The following is a 24,186-nucleotide window of genomic DNA, read 5'->3' as shown; positions in this document are numbered from 1 at the left end:
AGCTGGAGATAAGTACTTTAGTGTCTGGGAATACTTACAGATTACTTATTTTGGAGAGAGTATTACAAATAAGATATGGTGAGGAGATAAATTCACAAATGAAGAATCTGCAGGTAATGAGGCTCAAGTACACACTTAAAATACTTTTTATTTACTCTTGGAAATTAAGATGAGTAAAAGCATAAAGATTTACTATTGGCAATTAAGTATAATGGTTAGATAGTATCTTGGCGTTGAGATATCTACATTATATTAAAGAGTGGTTGTCTTCTATAATATCTCTACACAAAATATTTATAATTATCATCCTTCCTTTGATTATTTATGTATGGTGATTTCAAAGGCAGAGCAATGAAATAGTAGGGCCCGGGACAGTGGGTTGATCAAGGTCTATAGTTTGCTATAGCTCTCCTGTACTGTGTACCAAGGTGTTTTGGAACATTGTTAGATATTTTAAATTTTTGAGGGTAACATGGAAGTCAATCTTGTATTAAATATTAGCTGGAGTACTTCACTATTTAACCATTTGGTTGGCACATGTGTGTTGATATCATGGTGTGTTTTTGAAGCTGAGATATAGTTAGCTTATGTGATATAGTTATCCATATGATAAAATGCTATCTTGAGAGTCAGTGTGGTTCATATTGACACTGATATTTAAATAAGTTTTATAATGTTAGTTAGATCACACAAATGGATTAGTTGGGCTAAATGGCATAATCAGTATAACTGTTAGACATTTTTTTATTTCATTATTAAGACTAGAGGCATTATGAAAACATTGAGACCATGGAGATGCTATGAAGCAGTAAAGTATGGAATTTGCAGTTTAACTGTAATTTGGGGTCATCAGCTAATTATCTTCTCTGCAAGTGGAGAAAACATTATTATTGCTAAAGTCAAAAACTTTGTAGACCTGGTACTTAGCAGGTCCACTAAAATTTTCTTTTTATCATCCTCTTCCTTTGAGGTTTCTTCCGGGTGGTTAATAATATGGAATTTGCTAGAGAAGTCAATAATATTAAACTTTCAGCAGTTAGAGTCAAAATATTTCCCCTAACTAGCAAATGAAAGATGGAAAACGGCTTAAGTACCTTGTTTTACTTTGTGACAGCCAATCACAGTCCTAGCATTGTTTCCCTAACACCATCAATGAGAAAGAATGTATTATGCTCTTTTTAATGGGTTATGGGATGTCCCATACTGTCAGATCTACCCCAAATACAAAGGTAAACAAAGACAAGATTTTCTTTCTTGTGTTTACAGAGAATCAACAAATACATTCAATGCCAAATATAGTACTATGGAAGAAACAGAGGCAGGGTAAGGGAGAAAGAGCTCAAGGTGAGCACAGGTTTTATGGAGAGAAGTTCAATATTTGAACAGATCCTGCTTTTTGCAGAGGGATAACTTTGTAACTGGTCCAGTTAGGAAACTGTGGACATCTAAGAACCACACAGATGAGATAAGAGCCATTGGAGAGTTCTGAAGAGGGACTTCATATGATCTATCTCATATCTGAATGAGACCTTTCTGGCAATGCTGGTGTGAATAGAGTATGGAACACAAGAGTCTCAGTGTTCTGTGGAAAGATCACTTAGGAGGTTTTCCTGGTAACCCATGGCTAATTAGTCCCAACTAGGGAGAATTTTTTTTTTTATATTGGCTTTAGATCTCTAATTTTAGTTGTTTTAAATTTGTTGTTGTTTTCTGCAACCAACTTTAATGTTATAGATCTCTATTGGGAGTCTATTTGGAAGTGATTTCTTTAAGTTACCCAAAATATCCAGTCAACCTGTATTTTCCCTTTCTTCTTTCAGTGAAATTCTCATATGCATTTGAAACTTTCTAAAAATGGTACTTAATATACTTTCCTCATGTGTCCAAGTGAAACAATTCTAAACTCATCAGCATCTCATTTTGGTTTAGTAGATGTGCATTTAGCTTCTGTTGTAAAAGCTGTGATGAGGGCTAATCACCAGAACTCTGAAGCTGACATCTGGTATGTGTCTGGAGAATGTACAGGACATTCATTGGTCTCTGTAATAGGCACATGTTACTTATAGGCTTAGAAAACAGATGTGAGGAGATAAAAGCTCAGAAGCATTTTACCAAAAATATGCATGCTCACAACCCAATAAATAGACAGTAGTAGATGCAGGAAACTGGTACTATGCCCAAGGTGGTGTTTTGGTTCTAGTGAAGAGTCCTCCCTCAAAGTAATAGGTTGTGTAATTGAGGCTTGATCCTCCAAGTCTCTAGCTTCCATTCAGTGAAATACACATTCTAAAGTCTTGATCTTAAAATTTAATCTAATAATATACCTCTTGTTCCTTTAGGATTACTTCCAGATCATTTATAGTTTGCCATGTCTTCTTTAGTTTGTAAGGTCCTTGCACAACAGAAAAATAACAGTCAGCAGACGGTGCATGCACAGAACTATTTACAGCAGCAGCCTGTACATGTTTGATCTTGTTTAAGAGATGTGAAAACATTTCACACACATCCATTTTCCTGTGCTGTTTGTAATCATTAAGATTATGGGTTCTTTAACTTGTTTCTCCATCTATCAGTTGCTAACGGGAACACCAGAAATTTTGCTTGAAGGCTACTCTAGTTTCATTTATATTTCTGTGATAAACTATCCTGACACGAGGCAACTTAGGGGAGAAAGGGTTAAGTGACTTAAATTCGATGTTACAGTCCATTAGTAAAGGGAAGTCAATGCAGAAACCTAAATAGCTAGTCACATCTGAAGTCATTAGCAGAGAGACATAAATGCATATAGGTTAGTTTACTTTCTTGTTCTGTGCTAACTTTCTCCTGGCTTACAATGTTCAGAACCTCTTCCTTGGAGAATGGTGCCACCTACCATGAGATGGGTCTTCCTATATCGATTAATGAAGACAATCTCTGAACTAATTTAGATTCATTCACATTAAAACTCTCTTCTCACATGATTCTAGGTTATGTCAAATTGACAGTTAAAGTTAACCATCACAAAGACTCGGGGACACTTCATCCATCTATAAAATAGGGACTGAGTTTATTACATTGAGTTTTATGAATTAAATCTTGAGTTGACTGCTTGCCCCATAGTGTGTGGTAAATGATGATAGCTGCTATTATTGCTATTAGGTGTTATGTTTTATTAAACATACTAATTATCACTAATTATCACCAAATTTATGTATTTGTTCATTTTTATAGTTTGTTTAGGAGTCCTATGAGGGCAACAGGAAAAAAATGGAAATAATAATATTTATTTTATGATATGACGAAGGAGACATCAAAGCAACAAAACTAAGTGACATTCCAAAGACATGTAGCTTCTGAGGGGAAGACCAAATTAGGACCCCTGGACTCACATCAAACCTTTTTATTTTATTTTATTTTTTGTGTGTGCATATGTGTGTGGTATATGTATGTGGATTTGTATCTGGTACACATGCCTGTGGACCATAGGTCAGCGGCAGCTGGCTTCCTCTATTGCTCTTTATTTATTTTTTGAGACGAAGTCTTTCACTGAACCCAAAGCTTGCTGTTTTGGTAGACTGGCTGGGCATCAAGCCCTAGGGATCCTTCTATCTCTACATCCCCTGTGTTTGGGTTATAGATTTATACATCTGAAACCAGGTTTTTAAAAGTAATAATTTTAGTTATTCCTTAAAAATTTTCTACACACATAAGGAGATTTTGATCAGATATACCATGACTACCTCCCTCTAATTCCTACCCTCCAAGTCCCTCCAACATACCTTCTTCCAAACAATGTTCTACTATTATTATTATTATTATTATTATTATTATTATTATTATTATTATCTCTTGATTCCAATTAGAGTGAACCATATAGGCATGTGTGGCCATCTACTGGGGTATGGGCAACTTACTGTTTGTCACATTCCCAAAGAAAAATGAATGACTCCCTGCCCCCAGCAGCTGTTAACTGCTAGCAGCCCCTCCACTTTCTGTGAGCCTTGGGAATCCCTTCCCATTTAACGGTCGATCGAGTGTAGATCTTGTGTAGATGCCCACCGCTGCTGTGAGTTCCTGTATGCCACAGCCCTGCCATGTCCAGAAGGTATCATTTTACAACTCTTTCCCCATTCTGCAGCTCTTACATTCTTCCTACCCCTTCTTCTCTGATGTTCCTGAGCTGTGGATGGGGAAAAAGTTGATACATATCTCATCTGAGGCTGAATATTCAGTCGTTTATTCTCAGGAGTTTGACCAGTTACTAGTCTGTGGATTAACACTTACCACTGCGAAAATAAGCTTCTCTGGCTGAGATTGAAAGCAACATAAGGCTGTGGATATAAACATAAATATTGAAAATGTATTTTGATGACTTGACCATCTAGTGAAAGAACAGTAGGTCCTCCTCTAAGGCTTTTAATATTCCCAGTCATGATCTTTGGGCCAGATTTTCAGCACTAGGTATGAATTCCCTCTTATGAAGCCAGCCTCAAAAGCCATGGATATGGGGATGTCAGAGTTTCAAACTCACTCCTGTTTGATTAGTAAGCACTTTTCAACCAAACCTCCTCCCTATGGCTACTCACTCAGGCTATTATTGCTTCAATCTGTCTGTCTGTCTGTCTGTCTGTTTCTTACTCCCTCTCTCTCATTTTGGTTCCTAGCTATAGTCATTTACAAAAATCTCAGAGTCATTGACATTAGCCTTATTCTGCTAGGTGAGGCTTACCGTCGACTCTCTGGCTGTATAAATGTGCAGGTCACTGTACTATTTGGACACAGTCCCACAGGCCCTGGCATATGCTGCTTTTTTCTCTTGAGTGAGGTGTTTCATTTTATTTTTTCTCTCCCTTTTAAGAAGTTGTGATGAAAGTGATTGCAATCTTGTCATCTCATCTGTCAGGAGAATTTACCAACTTGCTGCAGTTGTTTCACAGTACATTCCAGAAGTGAGGATGATCACAGAAAATTGCCTCTGTCCACAGTAAACACATAACCAGTTACTTAAACCCGGTTCTCTCTCACCCCCACTTTAATTGACAGAATGCATACTGAGAACTTATTTTCCCCATTCTTTTAACATTGCTACAAAACAAATTTGAGCTTCTGTAGATGACTGAGTGAATGTTAATGAGGTTGATGTGCCAAAGAGAAGGAAAACCAAGATTTATTTTTCATGCCCAAACATGGAAAATCACTGGGCATAATGCAATACTGGCATGAACAACCCTATTTTATGCCTTTCTGACCAATCTCAAGGCTACATCAGTAACTACACCTGATAAATTAGACTAAAGATGCCAAGGTAATCAGCACAGTGAAAATGGGGCAATGAGCACCAGTATCATCAGTACTGTTGCTACACTTGTATCTCTATTGAAAGACAGGCCTCTGAGAATTTCTATTGAAAGACAGATCAATTTCTCCTATGTGCCAGGAGACAGGAAAGCTGAGCTGAAGCCTTGCTCTCATCATGTGCACGATGCACATCACCTCGTGAAGAGCTCATCTTAGGGTTTTCAGTATGTGATGGTCTGAAGGACATAATTCAAATTGCCTATTTAGAAAGCTTCAAGCAAATTTAATACCTCGTATTCTTCAGTCTCCTATCTGCAAAAAGGTTTTTAAAAAGCCAAAAAAAATAAACACTGTTCCCCTCAAAGGAGTGTGAAATTTTCTTGAGTTTGTGTGGCACTCAAAGAAACTGTGTGGTAAACTGTGTGGTAAACCCTTAATACATGCTGTCTACTTGTAAGGAGAGGAAGGGTTTATTGGTTGGCTTATAGATTCATTCTTATCTATCTCCAACAGTTTCTTTGAGTGCCACACAAACTCAAGAAAATTATCCTTTACTTTACAGCTAATATCTACTTACAAGTGAGTACATACTGTGTTTATCTTTCCGTGTCTGGGTTACATCACTCAGGGTGATTTTTTTTTTCTAGTTACATTCATTTGCCTCAAATTTCATGATGTCATGGTTTTTTAACAGACGAGTAATACTCCATTGTGTAAATGTACACCATTTTCTTTATCCATTCATTAGTTGATGGGTTCCCATGGTTTTGAAGATGATACCAACACAGGTAGTCAGACTACATGTAAGATGCTGTAAATATTTCTTTGGGGCTTTTTATACTTTGAAATGAACTGTGTGGGCAAGGGTGAACTAATTCTCTCTTTTTTTCTGTGTTATTTAGACTCCAGAAGAGCTGGAAGATGATTCCGACTTTGAGCAAGAAGATTACGATGTGCGTAGTCGGACAAGTGTTCAGACTGAGGATGACCAGCTCATTGCTGGGCAGAGTGCACGGGTGCGTGGACATTCACCAAATTGGATAACCACACAGGGGAAAACTCACACAAATGGCTGGGGGGAAATCTCTGAATTATAGGTGCTGGGAGCCCAGATATCTTTGGTTCAGAAGTTTGAACTATTACTTGGGTGGTCTGCGGCAATGCACATTCTTCGTAATGGTAAAAATGACCACTGCTCCCAATTCCTCTTAACCCTTCCCTCCTCTATCCATTGGGCATAGCAGCTGCATCTAAGCAGTACACATTCTAACATGTGTAGTGGACTATATTTGGCTTGAGGGTAATAATTTGATAGGTAGGGGCCATCTATTGCTTAAATTTTGCATTGCATCTGCCATTGTGCTGAGTGAAATCTCCAAATTCAGAAACAGCACAAGAAGCAACAACAAACGGAGAATTAGAGTTCTGCTTTATTACTGGCTTGATAATTGCTCCTCCGTTTTGGGTAGATTTGATAGCAAAGATCACTTTGACTCAAGGGTATTGGATAGAGAGAAATCTTTGTTTTTCCCTAATGCCTACCTTTTCCTAGGGCCAAGTGTTTTGCTAAGTGATAGGGAGAAGTTACACAAACATTCATAAGTTTTGAGTTTAAGGAATGAGTCAAGCAACAAAATGTAACAGTTTTGTCAAACAGATGAATGCTTGGTGGCCTCATTCATAGCACAAGTATCACAATGACTATCCCACAGCTGGGCCAACAAGATCAGCTGTATTTCTTCCAGCATAGTTGTGAATGTTCTATGCAGGTAGTAGGCAATAATATTCCCTTTGAAAAGTTTTCCTAGAGTAAAACCATTCAAACTTTAGTATAACTGAAAAATTTATATTCTAATCATCTCTTCATTTTTGCTTAAGAAAACATAATAAGCATAGAAAGTTCTCAAATAGGAATATGGTCAGTGAACATATGAGAAATGTAAAGGATCCTGAGAAAAAAAGATAAGTGAAAAATCTAAATTACATAAAGATTCCTTCTCACCCCAGTCCAAATGGCTATTGGCAAGACAATAAATACTAACAAACGCTGTCAAGAACGTGGGGGAAAGTGACACTTAAGCACTATTGGGAGGAATATAAATCAGTACGGCTTCTATGGAAATTATGGATGGTCTCAGAAAATTAAAAATAGAACCATCATATGACCCCCCATACCACCCCTGAATGTTTACCTCCAAAGACTCTTAAGTCAGCATAACACAGAGATACTTTCATATGCATGTTTTTGTACCACTATGCACAATAGCCAAGTTATAGAATCATCCCAAGTGTCTCTCAACAGATAAATGGATAAAGAAAATATAAACATGCATGTATTGGGACCTCATTCAGCCATAAAGAAGAAAATTAAGTTATTTGTCAGAAAATAAATATAAATGGAAACAATCATATTATTCAAAATAAGTGAGATGTAGAAAGACAGATATTGCACATTTTCTTTTTTCTGGATCTTAGAATTCTGTTTTAAAAAGGTTTATTTTATTTTTAATTATGTTTATGTGTGTGGGTCGTGCACACGAGTGCAAGTGCTCAGAGAGGCCGGAAGAGGGTGTCAGATGCCATGAGAAGTGGGCGTTACAACTGCTTATGAGCAGCCTCATGCTGATTCTGGAAACTGAGCTGTTTTCTGGCAAGAGTGCTCTTAATCATGACCTGTCTCCTCAGCTTCTAGAATTCTTTATAGATACATTAAACTACAACCCCACTCCCCACCCACCCCTCCCCCATACATTTATTTACATGAGAGTACAAAGGAAACTAGGAGAAAGAGTGTGGCAAGAGGGAAGCAGGGAAGGAGGGATTGAAATGAAAGGTGTGACTATGGTTCAAACACTTGATATACTTTAAAGAAATTATCCAATTGGAACCCGATGCTGTATATAATGAATACATATAAATTAAATATAAATGTATGTTGAGAAAGAGATATTGGGGATGAATGTAGGTTTTATATATACCAGGAAGCTCCTGCTGTCAGGAATTGTGAAAGCAAAGTAGAAAACAATTTAAGAGACTAAAATAAAAAGGACGCAAAGAAAATGTGGTGTTCAAAATGACTGTACCTAAAACCCAGTTTCCCTAATGTACTCTAGACCTTGATATTGTTGTTCTAAAGTCAAATGAATGAGAATATAGAGATGCAGATTGGGAGAAACACAGAGATAAAAATTCAGACACCACAGACACAATGGTATATGGTATAGTGGTGCACAAATTTAGTTTTGAAAGGAAGAGAGGAGAATTGTGAGTTCGAGTAGCCCTGGCAAAGTAGTACGACTCTATGCCAATAGTGAGGGGCTGAGGGTGTTGCTCACTGGTAGAATGCTCGGCTAGCATGCACAAGGCCTTCCTTACCTGACCAGAGGAACAGAAAACATAGTGGCTCTGATTTCACCCAGCTTTGTTTTTGATCTATAAAAGCTAATGCAAGTAGCACTCTGAGAGCTATGTTTTGCTTGAATTCTCTGACTTTCAGATACATTATTTGTCAAATGTGAACCATAGACTTCCTTGACAGCATTCTTTTGAGGATTACTTGATCTTTATAGAATCATAGTACAACATGTGCCTTGTAGTAAATGTTCAAAAATGTGTGACTCTGATCATTATCCTCCTTTGGAGGAGAAGGTCCCTTTTGACCACAGGATAGTGACATGAAAGTGTTTGAACGGACACAGATCGTCCATCGAAATTTTTCCAATGATTCTTCAATCTTGCCTAAAACATTCAAAATTGAGAAGGTCATTAAGCAAGAATCTTTTGTCTGTTGCCATACCACCAAACTAATTAATCAAGCCAATTCATCTTTAAAATTAAGTAAAACCAGCATTTTTATGTCAATGACAAAGGACAAGTTTGGGTAATTCATCCAAACATTAATCAATCCAAGTTAATTTTATTGACGGACTCTAGCCCTGGTTCTACTGATTTGTATCTTCAAAGACTAAGATACATTATATAAGCCTTATCTTGCTTTGAGATTGCTGTCTTGTGAAGATGGCCTGAATAGTCCACATTTCACAAGATTAGATTCCGCATATATTTCTCTTTTACACTTCATTTTTGTGTTAGACCTCAAGTCAGTGATGATGGATAGAAACAAAATTTAGATGGTTCCTCTTGGTCATCATTACTTCAGTCTGGTGTCTATTTTCAGAATGAAATATGATCAGGGTCCAAGAGAGTAAGAACCAGGTTGTCCTATCTGCCACTTGCTAATTTGTCTTGGGGGTCCATCCCATGTTATGGATTAATTTGCAGCCAACAGCTTTGCTTCTTATGTCAGTCTCAAACAGGGACATAGAATTATGGCTCCTAAGTTGGGAATAAAAAGGCATATCAAATGGCTAAGGTTGAACTTTGGACCACCAGTGTTTGACAAGGTGCTCAGAACTGTGAAGTAAGTCAACAGTGTTTGACATAGGTGTTGGGGCTTCCAAGAAGACAGTCTTTACTGATAATGGCCTTTTGTTTTGTTTTTATTCAGAAACATATGCCTCTCTGAAAATGGGAAGTGAAAGGAGGTTAAACTGAAAAATTAATTTTAGCACCTTCTTCCAACATTGCTCTTAAATGTCAGATAGAGGATCTTATTTCTTTTAAATGGCATTTTCTGCTGCTTTAGCTCAATGTTTACATGGCTGTGAATAGGTATGGTTATAGGCGTATATGTGTACTGGCACATATACTCACTGTGTATGTCAGAGATCCTGTTCCATCTGTCTCCACCTTGTTCTCTTGACACCATGTCTGTTACTGAACCTGGAGGTGTCTGTGTTTCCCCAATTTCTTCCTAACCACTGCCCCTGCTAGGCTGATGACAAGACCTAGAGATCCTTTAATTTTTGTCTCCTGTCCCTGCCCAAGTACTGAAGTTTGGGGCATTGTGTGGTTGTATCTGGCATTTTATGTTGGTTTGGGAGACACAGAATCAGGTCCTCATGTTCGTGCTATGAGTGTTCTTAACCACTGAACAATCTCCTGGGCTTTTGTTTGTGACACTTTTTGGAGGAGTGGAAGGAAGAATGGGACTGGATATGGCAATCTGCTTAGACATTCAGGCTATCTTGCAGTATAATCTTAGACATAACATTTTTTTTTTACTAAATTATTGTATGCATATGCATGTTTTGTCTGTTTGCATGTCTGTACACCATGTGCATGCCTGATTCCTGTGGAAGCCAGGGAAGGTTGCCTTTGGAATTTATGTACAGAGAGTTGTGAGTGGCCAGGTGGGTGCTGGGAATTGAACTCAGAGCCTCCAAAGAGATGACTCATCACTCCAGCCCCCGACATGACATCTTAAAACTGTTTCTTCTCATCTTGCCATCGTTTAAGTAGGTCATCAGCAACTCTATGGCTCTAAACCTTAGTGATAGAATTTATTCCTTCGAGGGTATGCAGAACTGATTTTTAAATATGAGCCCTGCAAAACTGTAACTGTGGTAACTCTCTTCTCCATGCCTCATATCCAATGTGCTCATGCCTATGAGGGTTTGAACTCCATTGCTAGTGTCAATTGCTGTCCTACTTTCTTTTCTGTCCTGTGATAACAATACTGGGCAGAAAGCAACTTAGAGGTGGGAAAGGTTTCTTTTAGTTCACTATTCTAAGTTTCAGACCAATCTTTGTGCAATAGTTAAGGCAGAAAACTGAAGCAATTAGTCACATCCACAGTCAAGAGCACAGAGAAAATAAACTTTTGCATGTTTATTGATGCCAACTTTCTATACACTTCTATAGTCCAGATCCCCAAACCAGGGGTATATTGCTGTCCACTTTGAGGCTGAGCCTTGCTATCTCAATGGAGACAATGAGACATGCACACAGGCCAACTTGATCAAAACACTAGGCAGTCACTCATTGAGAAACCTCATCCCATGTGATTATAGGTATGTCAGATTGATAATTAAAGGTTACTATCACAGTGACACACCTAGATTTCTCTGCCATAGTGACATTAGAAGAGCTACATTATAAAGTAATTTCCAGATTTTGTCCTATACCGCTGTATATTACTCCACTGTGATGAAAATGGTAGTGTTTCTGGCAGCTTCCCAACCAGACGAAAAGCTGGTTTATCCAAGGAAGGATTGTGGGAGGGTTTGCTTGCATCAATGGAAGGAATAGTTCAGTTTTCCAATTCAAACAGTAAGACTGGAGGTCAAAGTACCTAACTATTTAACTATTTACGTTTATTTTCTAGCTTTAAAGTCAAATGAGGGGAAATATACCCTTAAGTTTTCACCCCTTTATAAATTTTTCTTGCACTTGAAGCCCTTGTAATAAATTCTGTTCTTTGCCTCAGAAAGTGGTTCTTGCCAGTTCAGGGACCCTTGCATTTCAAAGGTGGACACTGGGATACGTACCTGGAGATTTGGATTGAAGATGAGTTTTGATCCCTTTCAATGGCCGCTATTTTGTATCAGTGACATGCAATTTGAACTCAATAGGAAGAATTTATTAATCACAAAAATAAATGATTGGCTGTCCAGAGCAAAGGCAGGGAACCTGGGACAAAGGCTTGAGTCCTTGGGGATTCTGGTCTCTGATATTCTCAGTTTGGAACCCAAATCAGCCAGATGTAGAGCCTGGGGAACTGTGTGTGTCTAGTATGGATTGAGGCTGCAGAAACTAGCAGGCTCCTCTGGTGATCTCATCACAGGAACAGGAAAACTGATTTGTCTCCTTTCCCCCTGGCCATGGAAATAATTTTTCTCATGTTGCCTTAGTTTGAAGGAATGAACAATTATGTGTTATATGTTTCACATTGAATTTGATTTTAATGTAGCCAGCCTTCTATTTTTGTTTTCCTACCTAGAATGGCTTTAATGTGTTAACATTTCAAACTGCTGAGTTCCATTGATAAGACCTAATTAAAACTCATGTGTTGAATTTTAATTTGATTAACTTGCAAATTTTGCAGTTGTGATCTACTGTTTATAGATAACCTTTTTTTAAATTCCAGTTTCAGAAAAGGTCAATAATGAATTTTTAAAAGCCAAGAGCATTTTAAGAATATTCAGGAAGAGCCTTGAGCTCATCGACATCTCCGTAGCAGCCGAGGCAAATGTAATGACACTTGCACTCCAGTCACACCCCATTAAGTGCATTATGCGGATCTAGCACCCCTCCAGTCCAAATAACCCCTCCCTCCCTTGCAAATCTGCTTTGAAGGGGCCAGTCTTTCCTCTGGAATGTGGCCTCAGAAAATGCTTGTCATTTCTGGTGACTTCTCTTGAGTGACATTGACACGTGGAGCAGGAAGATGCTTTAGCAATCTGTCAGAGGACACTGAGCTTCTGCTCTGAGCTGGAGGTCAAGGGCTCTACTTTTGGGAAGCACTTCTGGGAATCAGAGGTGGGGCAGTCATGGAAATTAGAGAACGTGAGGCTGGAGGGCTGGAGAGATGGCCAATCAAGTAAGAACATTTGCTATTCTTCTAGAGGACTTGAGTTCAGCTCCCCACACTCATGTTGGATGCCTACAAGCTCCAGTAACTCTTGATTCAGAGGGATCCAATACCTTCCCTGGCCTCTGTAGGAACGTCTACATAGTTGTATAAAGCTGCACTCAAACACACACATAAAAATAATTAAAAATAAAATAAAAATAAATTGCTTACAAAAATTAGAGAGTGCTAGGTGTGATGCACATACTTTCAGTCCAAGCACTGGGGAGGCAGAGGCAATGATCTTTGTGAGATCAAGTCCCTGTTGGTCTACATAGTGAGTTCCAGTCTAGCCAGGCCTATATAGTGAGATCCTGTCTTAAAAAGAAAAAAAAAATCAAACAAAAATTAGAAAGAAAACCAAGGCCATTGATATTTAAATGCCAATTTAAACAAAGGAGATTCAAATGCTATAGGTGACAGGAAAGTGTCCACCCTCCAATGCACACATTCACTGTTTTGTGAATGAAGGTACATATGTTATTTCCTACTTGGGCCTTGAATGTACAGTTTGCAGTCTGCTAGTGGACCTACTGGTTTTCGTTTTTTTATAGAGAGGCAGACAGTGAACAAATTTAATTATGGTCCCCCTAGGACCTGTGATGCCTCAATAAAACATGAGTATCTCTTTTGTGTGAAGAAGCTGGGTGAATCAAGGAGTTAGGTGTACTTCAGAAAAAAAGTATGTATTTAATTTCTATCAATTGAAGCCAAGTGAGAAATTCAAGACCCTCTTTTTAACATGAAACTACAAATGAAAGTTTATGAAGGCTCTTTGTATATTATGAGTCTTTTTAAAGCCTGTAGAAGTACTTTAAAATACTTCCAGACATAGAATGTTATTTTAACTAGCATATTTCTATCAGTCTTGCTTCTACATTATGCAAACATAGAGACCCATACTATATGAGGTTCATGTTTACATGCATTAAAGTGAGTTTTAATTTATACATATGAAAATCCACACTCTCTAAAATTTCATGCATGTATGCATGAAAGTTTACTGGGCATGACTCTGTAAGAAGAGTCACCCAGGTTCCCATGAGTCCAAGCCAAGATTTCTCTCACCTATGAAACTTCAGCATAAAGGTACATGGCTTGATGACAGGCATAACTGGGCTTTCAACTGTCTTTGCACCACTGGGCTGAGGTCTTCATACAAATTATATATGGCTGAATGGTGATACCCTTGTACATAGTGGTGAAGAATGTTGTTGGCCTAACATTTCAGTTTGAGTTCTCATTCTCCAAATTATAAATTGTCTGGTATTAGAGATTTAATACATTTATCTGGGTCTAGGTATTGTCATTATTAAATGTGGGTGATTGTATTATAAGAGGTACATAGATTAAATTATTTGGTACATCTAAATCTCAGACACGTGTATGTTTGCAAGGAATTATGTGTGTATTCTATTTATCGATATTCACACAGGCCCTGGGACTATCATGTCCTTTGTTTCTACTATAATAACAGTAAGTTGAAAGCAATCTAATGACAGAAATAATGCCAGAATAGTGTGCACATAACAGAGTATTGGCTTCTAATTGTATTTATGATGATGTGATAAAACACTGACTAAAAGAAACTTAGAGGAGGACGCGGTTTATTTGGCTTACCACTTCTAATCCCAGCCGAGCCCATCACTGAGGGAAGTCAGGGCAGGAATTTGACAGTAGTTCTGTTTGCTATTCCTCACTTGCTGTATGTGATGAATAAACTCACTCCACAGCTAAGTACAGTGGAAGCCATGGAGGAGGCTACTCACTCTTCCACTCACTCATTAACAGGCTTATGCTCAGATAGTTCTCTTGTACAGTTTTGAACCACTAACTTAGGGATGGCATCACCTGTACTCGTTTGGGTCCTTCTACATCAATTATCAAGACAACCTCCCACAACATGCTTATAGGCCAATCTCATTCAAGCAGTTCTTCAAGTGAGATTCCACTCAGGCAGAGGACTCTGGGCTGCATCAACTGGGCAGGTTGAGCTAACAGAGACAATTTCCTTTCACTTATTTTGTGGACTAAACCTGCATCTCTAATAACTTTAATTGTTCATTTTTACAAACATTGGGTCTCCAATCATACAGTTTTAGTCTCTCTTTGGAGAACTCATGGATCTCAGAACTAGAGAAGTGCTGAAGAACTATCCAAGGACCATGTGTGTGAATCATTTTGCAGGTGGTCATGGGAGAATGTCACACAGGAGGACAAAAAATTCACTTAGAACATGTTATAAAAAAGTGTGTTTAACCAGCAAGTTTGATTCTTAGTTATAGTAGTTATGTTCTGTAAATCACTCATGAACGTTTAAATAAGCAATTACATAATTATTGCTTGTAGGAGAAATACAGGGATAGGTTGCTAAGAGATATAAATCACAATGTGTTCTCTTCATCTGATCAACATATTACCATGTTTCAAGGGTGTTTCTGTACAAATATCTTATATTGTTGATCAGTGATATTGAACATAAGGCAAACAACACTAATGAATGACTCAACATAGTTTATCTAGCTCATGTATTTTTTTTTCCAAGAGACAAATAATAGCCTTCTTGTGCATAGGAACACTTAACACCATGCTTAGGAACTATTTTCACACGGTGGTATCACCACTACAAGCAGCACAAAGATATGAATTATGTAGTCCTAAGTAGAAAAATGGATACTTGTTTACAGTTAGAGAACTGACTGAAGACAGAGGATGATGTTGTTCAGCATCATCTGGGAATGCACACATTGGTGACTCAGAGTTTTCTGCTTCTTGCATCATTTGCAAGTGACTGGAGAAGTGCTTCAAGTATTGATTTGGGGTTTACAAATATATTGAAAAGAATCAGCAAATTTGCAAATGAAGAATCTGTGAACAGCAAGAAGACTCCTTCACTTTCTTCTACATTCCCGTGCCCAGCAACTTCTGCAAATCAGCCTTTGCTTTCTAATCTCGTTCAGCTTGAGCAACCACAGTCTCTGAAAATCTGAGAGTCAAAATGCTCTGACACTTGAAACACACTGAGTATTGATGTTAAGATTGACATTTTTCAAGTTTTCTCAGTATCTTGGAGTTTTGGATTAGGGACATTCTCCCAAGTCTAGATGTTTTTTGTGTAAGCATCTTGGATAGGGGATAGCAGTCTGGATTTCCATTTCAATGTTTACATGTATTCAGAGGCTCTAAAGAAGCCATGGTCACCTAAGAAGATAGAGGAGAAAGGCTAAAATGAAGGGCATTACTCCCTAAATTTCCTAATAAGGGAAAAGTTTTCTCGTTGGTATGTCAGTTTTCTATTGATGTCTTCATTTTTACTCAAAAAAAAAAAAAATCTTTCCATCCCACTCTACTTGGATGCTCAAATATTGTTTAAAATTCCTCTTCTTCCCAGCAACAGAAGGATTTTTTTCTTTTTCCCTTCTCTGAATAGCTTTCAGTGTTGAAAGAGGTGCATTCTTTCATCTGGTAAAAGTTTCCTGAGACCAAATACAAAAATTGTTAAGAATAGATTCTTTTGAACAAACATATGCCATCAAAGAGACAGGGAAGTTCTGCTGCTGTCAGTGTGTCTGCACTTTTGGCTCTTTCTGTATCATTTATATAAGGGAGGTGGGCAGGAAACTGGAGGACCTGGCAGGCCTGTCCTCTTGGCCTGGCTGCAATGGAGAAGACATGCATCTTCTAGAGTGTTGGGATGTCCTATAAGCCTTGTCAGGAAGCAGAGTCCACATGCAGTTTTGAATTCCTTCATCACCCCCAGTCATGCTTCTCTCCCTGTCACCTACACAGGCCATCATGGCACAATTACCACAGGAGGAGAAAGCGAAAATAGCTGAGCAGGTGGAGATTTTCCATCAGGAAAAAAGCAAGCTGGATGCTGAAGTGGCCAAGTGGGATGACAGCGGCAATGACATCATTGTGCTGGCCAAGCAGATGTGTATGATCATGATGGAGATGACAGACTTCACAAGGTGAGGCCCAGAGATAGGGAGACGGCTGGATTCTTGCTAAACCCACATGTGTAGCATGGGCTATTCACAGGAAAACCTGTTGAAATGCTAAAGTGCTCTATCAAAGAAACGTGGAGCTCTTAGTCATTTACACTTACAAGTCAAAATGTTCTCCTTTTTGGTGGGGGAGAGCAGATTCATTTTTTCTGTAATTATTATTGTTTTAGGGATCTATCATAAGGCAATCATAACAAAAAACCCCAAGGGTTAGGTAACTCATCTGTGTTCTGTACTGATTTTAAATACGTTTAAGTACTATTTTGAAGATAAAGTGAATGTTTTGTTAATTTCCTGTTAGGAAAATATGTGCATATTTATATGTACATGTATTTGTTTCATACGTTCTAACAGCACATGATTTAACATTTATTTTGTCTCACATTTCACCCTAAGGTACCAGGAGTTATGTCCAACAGCAAAAGATGACAAAATTCTTACAGGGAATTTAAAGATTGTGCAAACATTGTTTCTTTTTTTCCTCTGAGCAGCCTTTCTCATAGGTCAGGAAGCAGCCACCATTCTGTCAGGAGCCTTGGTTTCACCTTAAGTCATGGGTGCTTCTGCCATTGCCTTTGGTATCTTCCTAAGAGGCTTGTCACAACTCTCTCTGCCCCTCTGATTGCTACATAAAGAGCAATCAGATGCAGAAAAAAAAATCACAGGCAAAGGTCCCTCGATTCTGAAGGAGAAGATGAAGTGGTATGGAGCAAGTTCTTAACTCTCTTTGCAAAAGGGTAGAATAACATTCACAAGCTTCTCAGGAGAAGATTTACTCCAAAAGCATGATGCAAATAGGAACTATCATGCCAAACACATTGAAAGCATCTGACAAACTCTTTCATAGTCTGTATCTAATTGGTGTGTGTGTGTGTGTGTGTGTGTGTGTGTGTGTGTGTGTGTGTGTGTGTTTTCATGGTGCACGTATTCCACAACTACAGGAACATGTGCCATGGCATGTGTGTGGAAGTCAAAGTCCATCCTCAGGTACTGAACCTCACTTTCCACCCTCTTTCTTGTTCTTTCCTGCTGTGTGTTCCTCATTGGATAGTCTATGAGACTGGAGGGATTCACCGGTTTCTGCTTCCTTCTTGCCACAGTTATATTAGGCTGGGACACCAGATGCGCCCTTCTATATCTGGCATTACATGGTTGGCTTCTTGGTGATCTGAAGCCCTGTATTCAACTTTGTACAAGTGTTTTATCTATTGATCCATCTTCATAGTCCCAGATTTAGTTTCTGTTTTTTAATTCTCCTGTCAGAATTCTGTACCCTTATTAGGGTAGAATGTGAACCAAAATTAATGCTACATCATAAGCTAGTATTGTGGCACATCCTATGCATATATACATACACATATGCACACACATATTTTTCAAAAGAAAATTAATAGATGACTCATTTTAGTGTATTTTTAAACATATGTAGAGAAGCTTTAGCTTGAACATGGTATGATAAAATCAAGCAAGACATAGGGATGTCAGGATATCTCCTAATGGGTGAGAACATTCTTAATAATTGTTGACTGCTTCTAATAAGGAAAGGCAAGAATTGATTTGAGGTTTTAATAAAATGCAGAACATGGCTATATCATCCCCTTTACCCTTTACCTCTGGCAAATATGTACTAACAACATTATTTGGCTCCTTTTCCAAATCTTTCAAAATTGTTTTTGATTCTAGCAAAATGATTTCAGTGTTAGGAGTGTGACCTTCGAGAGCTTTAAATGTCATCATATTCATTCAAAGTTCAAGTTTGTACATTTAGTTAGTCTCCTTTAGCTTCACAAATGTATTTCTCACACACAAAATAATATCAGGGGGGAAAGTCCGAGCCATTATTTAAGTCTGGATTGCCTACAAATCAGACGGTGGTGGCAGCCTCAGCCATTGCTTCCTGAGGCCCACGATGACTTCATTTGCTTGCTTTCAACATTTTATTAGTATTTTATCTGATGGATATTATGCAACCCATTAATAACATCAGTGGAACAAATAATCTCATTAGTTTGAAGTGAATAATGAATCCAGTCACGTTGCTAGTTTAGATCAGGAGAACATTTTGTAATTTGCATTATATATAACTGTGGTCAAGGAAGATAAATATATTTGAGGGGTCTTGTTCAATGATGTTGAATCACATAGACTCTTTATTAGTCAAAGCATCATTTTAAAAGTGAAAAGAAAGCTGGTTCAATTTCCTACAGAATTCATATAATAATTTTTTGTGCTGATCTGAATAATGAAGTGTCCAGCCTGCTACTAGTTATCATTTTTTCCTAATGCCTGATGAACTCTCTCTCTCTCTCTCTCTCTCTCTCTCTCTCTCTCTCTCTCTCTCTCTCTCTCTTCTACACACACACACACACACACACACACACACACACACACACAAACGCGTGTGTGCATGCATGCATACATGTGTTTGTTAGTTTGTGTGTGTGTGTAGAACTAGTGAAAACAGAATAATATGATGGTATGAACTGACAATGTAGCCCAGGAGGCTGAGGCTTGCTCTCATTGCCATCTGTGTATTCTCATCCTGAATAAAGCAGCACTTGACTTTGTCTTTCTCTGTGACCTCTCACCTAAGTTTACTACATTCAACCTTGTTTATTATTATTACTGAAGTTGCATTTTCCACTTCCAGAAGGAGTAATTGTAGCTTTATACAGCTAAATACTTCTAAGAACCATTTGCTATTATTTAAAGTTTGTGTAGAGTTGATTAGAAACCAAAGCTTGACTCCTCTACCATGTATTTAAAGGGCATGTAGGTCTCACAGTCACCATTCATTTATTATCGTGTTGTATTATTCATGTCACTGGCTAATTTATTAATTGCATTCCCTCATCTCTATGAGTCTTCTCTGTTATTAAAATGGAAGAAGCGCTGCCTTGTTATTCATGTACTATCTTCTTCATGGAGGAGAGGGAACCCATTAGGTCTCACATCCCTTTCTTCCCACTGACTCTTTACTTTAATCTTATGGGTAAAAGTTGAAGCACCATCCCTCACACAGCAATGTCATGCTTCTTGTATCACTCTGAGAAATTTCTATGTACCAGTCTTGTGTTGCCAAACCAAGATGAATGCAGACAGCCTTAGTTCAGCCTTAACTGAATAATGAGGGTCAAAGTGGTCATGTCAACATCAGCATAGAAAAGGAAACTGCAGCTGGGCAGTGGTGATACACACCTTCAATCCCAGCACTCGGGAAGAAGAGTCAGGCAGATCTCTGTGAGTTCGAGGCAGGCCTGGTCTACAAAGCAAGATCCAGGACAGGCACCAAAATTATACAGAGAAACCCTGTCTCAACAACCCCCCCCCCCAAAAAAAAAAAAAGAAAAGGAAACTGAGTAGGGAGGAAACTGGGGATGGGGTGGACATCATTTGGACATAATCAATTGTAAAACACTGAACAATGAACTAAAAATTCATACAATACATCCAAACTCAGTTCTGCTTTAGCTCAGGAGCTCACTCCCTCAGCTTGGTGATTCTAGCTGGCATTTCAATATCAATCCTTTCTCTTCTCTTTTCATACTGCAACTGATCAATAGAAACAACTATCCAACTTGCTTGCACTAAAACTTGCCCTCTTTTCACTCGACCATCCTCTTTGAATTTGCCATTCAATGCTTGCATGTTTTTTTAAACTTTTGGCCATCTATTTATGGTCTGTCCTTCAATTGCATCACCTAAACAATACACCTACAATAGTTGAACTCATGATTCTCAGGTTCGTCATGATTTCTTAAGATTTATTAGATTCAATAAATCGTTTCTCTACGCCTACTCATTCTGCTTCACCTGCTGTGGCAACCGTGTGTGTGTGTGTGTGTGTGTGAGTGTGTGTGTGTGTAGGCCCATGCATGCTCTATTGGTGGACATGAAAGGATATGTTTAGGGTGTCAGTTTGTCCTTTCCACTGTTTGTGCCAGGGCTTGAATTCGGGTCATCTGGCTTGGGATTCAGACACTTTTATCCACTAAACCATCTTGCTGGTCCTGGGAAAATTTCTTAGAACACATTTCTTTTGAAACGGTGGTTCCAGAGAGGCTTTATGAATCTACATATTTGCAAATACCCTCATTGTATTTCCTTACTTATGTAGAGAGTTACATTTAATATTAGCAAACTAGATGTGTTGAGACGGCTAGAGAAAATAAACCCTTTAAACTTGGATTAATTCTGAATTAGAATTCTGAGTACTGAATACTTTGCTCACAATGTACTGTCACACTGCTATTGCCCATTAAGACTCACAGGCTTTTTGTAAAATAAATACAAATTAGTTGGCAAATGGGAGCTCACAGCACTGAAGTAATAGTTTGCCCAGCTTGACTCTCTTTGTAGAGTGACCACTTCTTGGGAAAGACTCCAAATATTGGTCTTTATTTAAAAACCAACTGTACTTAAATGAAAGATGTTGCAAGATTCTGTATAGTAGAGAAGTAATAGACTCTATAAGAACACTAATAACATGCTCTAGGTGAGACAATAGAATGACTCCTGCCATTAGGGACACAAGGTTCCATAAAACACCCTTTAAAACTTCCCCACTATAGACTTGACTCCAAGGTACAGAAACATCAGGGGTTATGTCCTCATTTTGAGATAGGGTGCTATAAACATTAGGAGAGCATCTCTGTTGCATTTATCTTCCAGTGATGGTAAGACTAACTTGGAAGTCTTGTCAATTTCCTAAACTAGTTTTTTTTTTTTTTTTCTGTTTTCTTTTCTGGTTACTTATTTCTTGATTCAATGCTCTGCAGATGGCTATAATTCATTTAGTCTTGTATTGTCTGATACAGTAGCCATTAGCCAAATATGGCTGTTTAAATTGTTTTTGATTGTTATATGCATCATAAAGTTTACTATGACAGTAATTGTTTAAGTAGACAATTTTGCCACATTAAGTACACTGGTTTGTATCCATCACTGTCATTGGTCTATACATCTTCCTTAAACATGTATCCAGTTGCCTGCTAACTTCCCATTATCTGCTTCCCACATCCCCTGCAAACCACCTGAATAATCAGCTTTCTGTCTCTGTGTCATTGACCACTCTAGGTATCACACAAGAGGCATAGTTAATATCCATCATTTTGCAACTAGCTTCTTTTGAAGCAATAATGTTTTCAGAGTCCATCCATGCTGTCACAGCACAAAATTGTCTTTCCTTTTTAAGGCTGAATAATATCCCACTAAAATGGATATACCACATTTGGTTTCTCCACTCATCTGTTAATGGTCCTTCTTCCTTTGGGTATTGTGAAAATGTGCTGTTGAGGAGAAGATATATCTCTTTGAGTCCCTGCTTACAGAGGAATTGGGAGATCCTATGGTATTTAAAAAAGTTTGAGGAATCATCAAATCACTTTCTGAGGTCCCTGAATCATTTTACATTCTTACCAGTAATCGCCAAGTGTTCTAACTCCTTTATATCAAACATAGGTATTTTCTGTTTTCTCAGTAGGAGTTCTCCTAATGGGTATAAAGTGGAATACCTTTGTAGTTTTGATTTTTATTTCCCTAGTGACCAGTGTCATTGTATGTTGTTTTTTTCTGTGCTTATTAGTCGTTATATGGCTTCTTTGAAGAGATATCTATTCAAATCTCTTACCCCTTTTAATTGAATATTTCTGTTGTGGTCAGTCTTTTATATATTCTGAATATCTATTCCCTATTAGATAATAAGATTCACAGATATTTTCCTGATTTTGTGAGTTTTAGTTTCAATATCCATCAGAAATATACTTTGATGATAACGTTTTAAACTTAATGTCGTATTTATTTTTTTCTTCAGTTGCTTGTATTTTTGTTATTATATCCAAGAAATGTCTGCCAGACCAAATGCCATGAGTGCTCACACACATTGTTTTCCTTTTGCTTTTATAATTCAGCTTTGTTTCAAACTGATCAGTTTTGAAGTGAACGTTTTGCTCATGGATATACAGTTTCCCCGGCACCATTTATTGAAAATACTCTTTGCTTCATTAAGTGGTTTTACAACCTCATGAAAAACCATATGTTCATGTGTGTGAGGTCCTATTTCTGAACTTGATCCTGCTCCATTTGTCTATATTTCTGCCTTCGAGTCAAGACTATGCTCTTTTGTCTACTGGACATTTGTGACAGGTTTTCCAAAATCAGAAACTATGAAGATTTAAGCTTTTTTTTTTTTTCTTCTTCCAGATTGCTTTGTCTACTTGAGATTCCTGGTGAATTTAGGACATTTCATTTTGTTTGGGCAAAATATACTACTGGGCTTTTAATATAGATTGTTGTGTATCCATAGATCTCTAAGTCATCTAATCTATGTTTGTGGGATGGCATTTCATGTGCCATCTGAGTTTCTTCCAGCTATGTTTTATACAGCACTGAACATATAAATTCAATGCCCCTTTAATTATGTTTACTCCTCTATTATTTTTGGTACCTATTTAGTGGTGTAGCTTTGCACCTTTCCTGGAACTCACTTGGTAGCCCAGGCTGGCCTCGAACTCACAAAGATCCGCCTGCCTCTGCCTCCCAAGTGCTGGGATTAAAGGCGTGCGCCACCACCGCCCGGCTTAGTGGAGTTTTTAAATAATTTCCTTTAGGTCAGAGGGTTGAATCCAGAGCCTTATTCATACTGGATAGACACTAACACCTGAGCTATGCCAATCCTGAGTTGCTTTCTCAATTCTATTTCATAAATGTTACTGTGTTTTCTTGTGATTCAGTATTCTTGGGTTTCCAGCCTGTTTCTCTTTGAGAACAGGTATTGTTTGGGAGTGTCTCTTAGGCTTCCTCCACGAGTGTCACTGCTCCACTCAGAAATGAGTGTATGTTATCATCAATTATTTATTTGTTCAGTTTTATGACCCCTCCTGACCCTCTAACACAGATTCTGACTACAGGAGTTCAAACTGAACCTCTAGTGTTGACACTGGAGTCTGAAACATTCATTTATTATTGTGGTGGCAATGAGTGTGTGAACTCTAGTCACTTGTGGATTGAAAAATAATCATACTGTGCTTTCACTTTGGCCACAAGATGAACATCTGAGCCTCAAGCAAATATAGTGTCTCTAAAGGTACTCACTTAGAACAATTTAATCAGTTTTTTAAAATTATCATTTAAAGTTTATGGGGAGACATTTTCTAAAACCCTTTGTAATTATGTACATATATGAATATGTATACATGTATATATGTATGTATGTGTGTATGTATATATTATGTATTTGTGTTTATGATATGCATGTCTGTGTGAGTTTATATGAACCACACACATGCAAGTGCCCACCTAGGCCAGAAGAGGGCATAAGAACCCTTGGAACTAGAGTTAAGGCATGCTCCATTTTCAAAATTCTTGAAGTAGACAGACACACATTTCCTTAACAATGAGAAATAAACCCCTAAGCTGTTAACAGCTCCATTT

At 38.0% G+C, this 24,186-nt stretch overlaps 1 protein-coding gene across 4 annotated transcripts in view; it reads left to right on the top strand.

The window, feature by feature from the left end:
* Ctnna2 (catenin alpha 2) overlaps positions 1-24,186 on the top strand; it is a 1,136,313-nt gene that overhangs the window by 1,069,225 nt on the left and 42,902 nt on the right. For all 4 annotated transcript variants that reach the window (XM_059258010.1, XM_059258006.1, XM_059258007.1 and 1 more), the window contains 2 exons: positions 6,180-6,293; positions 16,538-16,719. In XM_059258010.1, coding sequence (XP_059113993.1) covers positions 6,180-6,293; positions 16,538-16,719 — 296 coding nt within the window. The remainder of the gene's footprint in view (positions 1-6,179; positions 6,294-16,537; positions 16,720-24,186) is intronic.

Source organism: Peromyscus eremicus, chromosome 3 (genome assembly GCF_949786415.1).
Source record: "Peromyscus eremicus chromosome 3, PerEre_H2_v1, whole genome shotgun sequence".
Taxonomy (NCBI): Eukaryota; Metazoa; Chordata; class Mammalia; order Rodentia; family Cricetidae; genus Peromyscus; species Peromyscus eremicus.
This window is presented reverse-complemented; position numbering and strand designations above follow the sequence as displayed.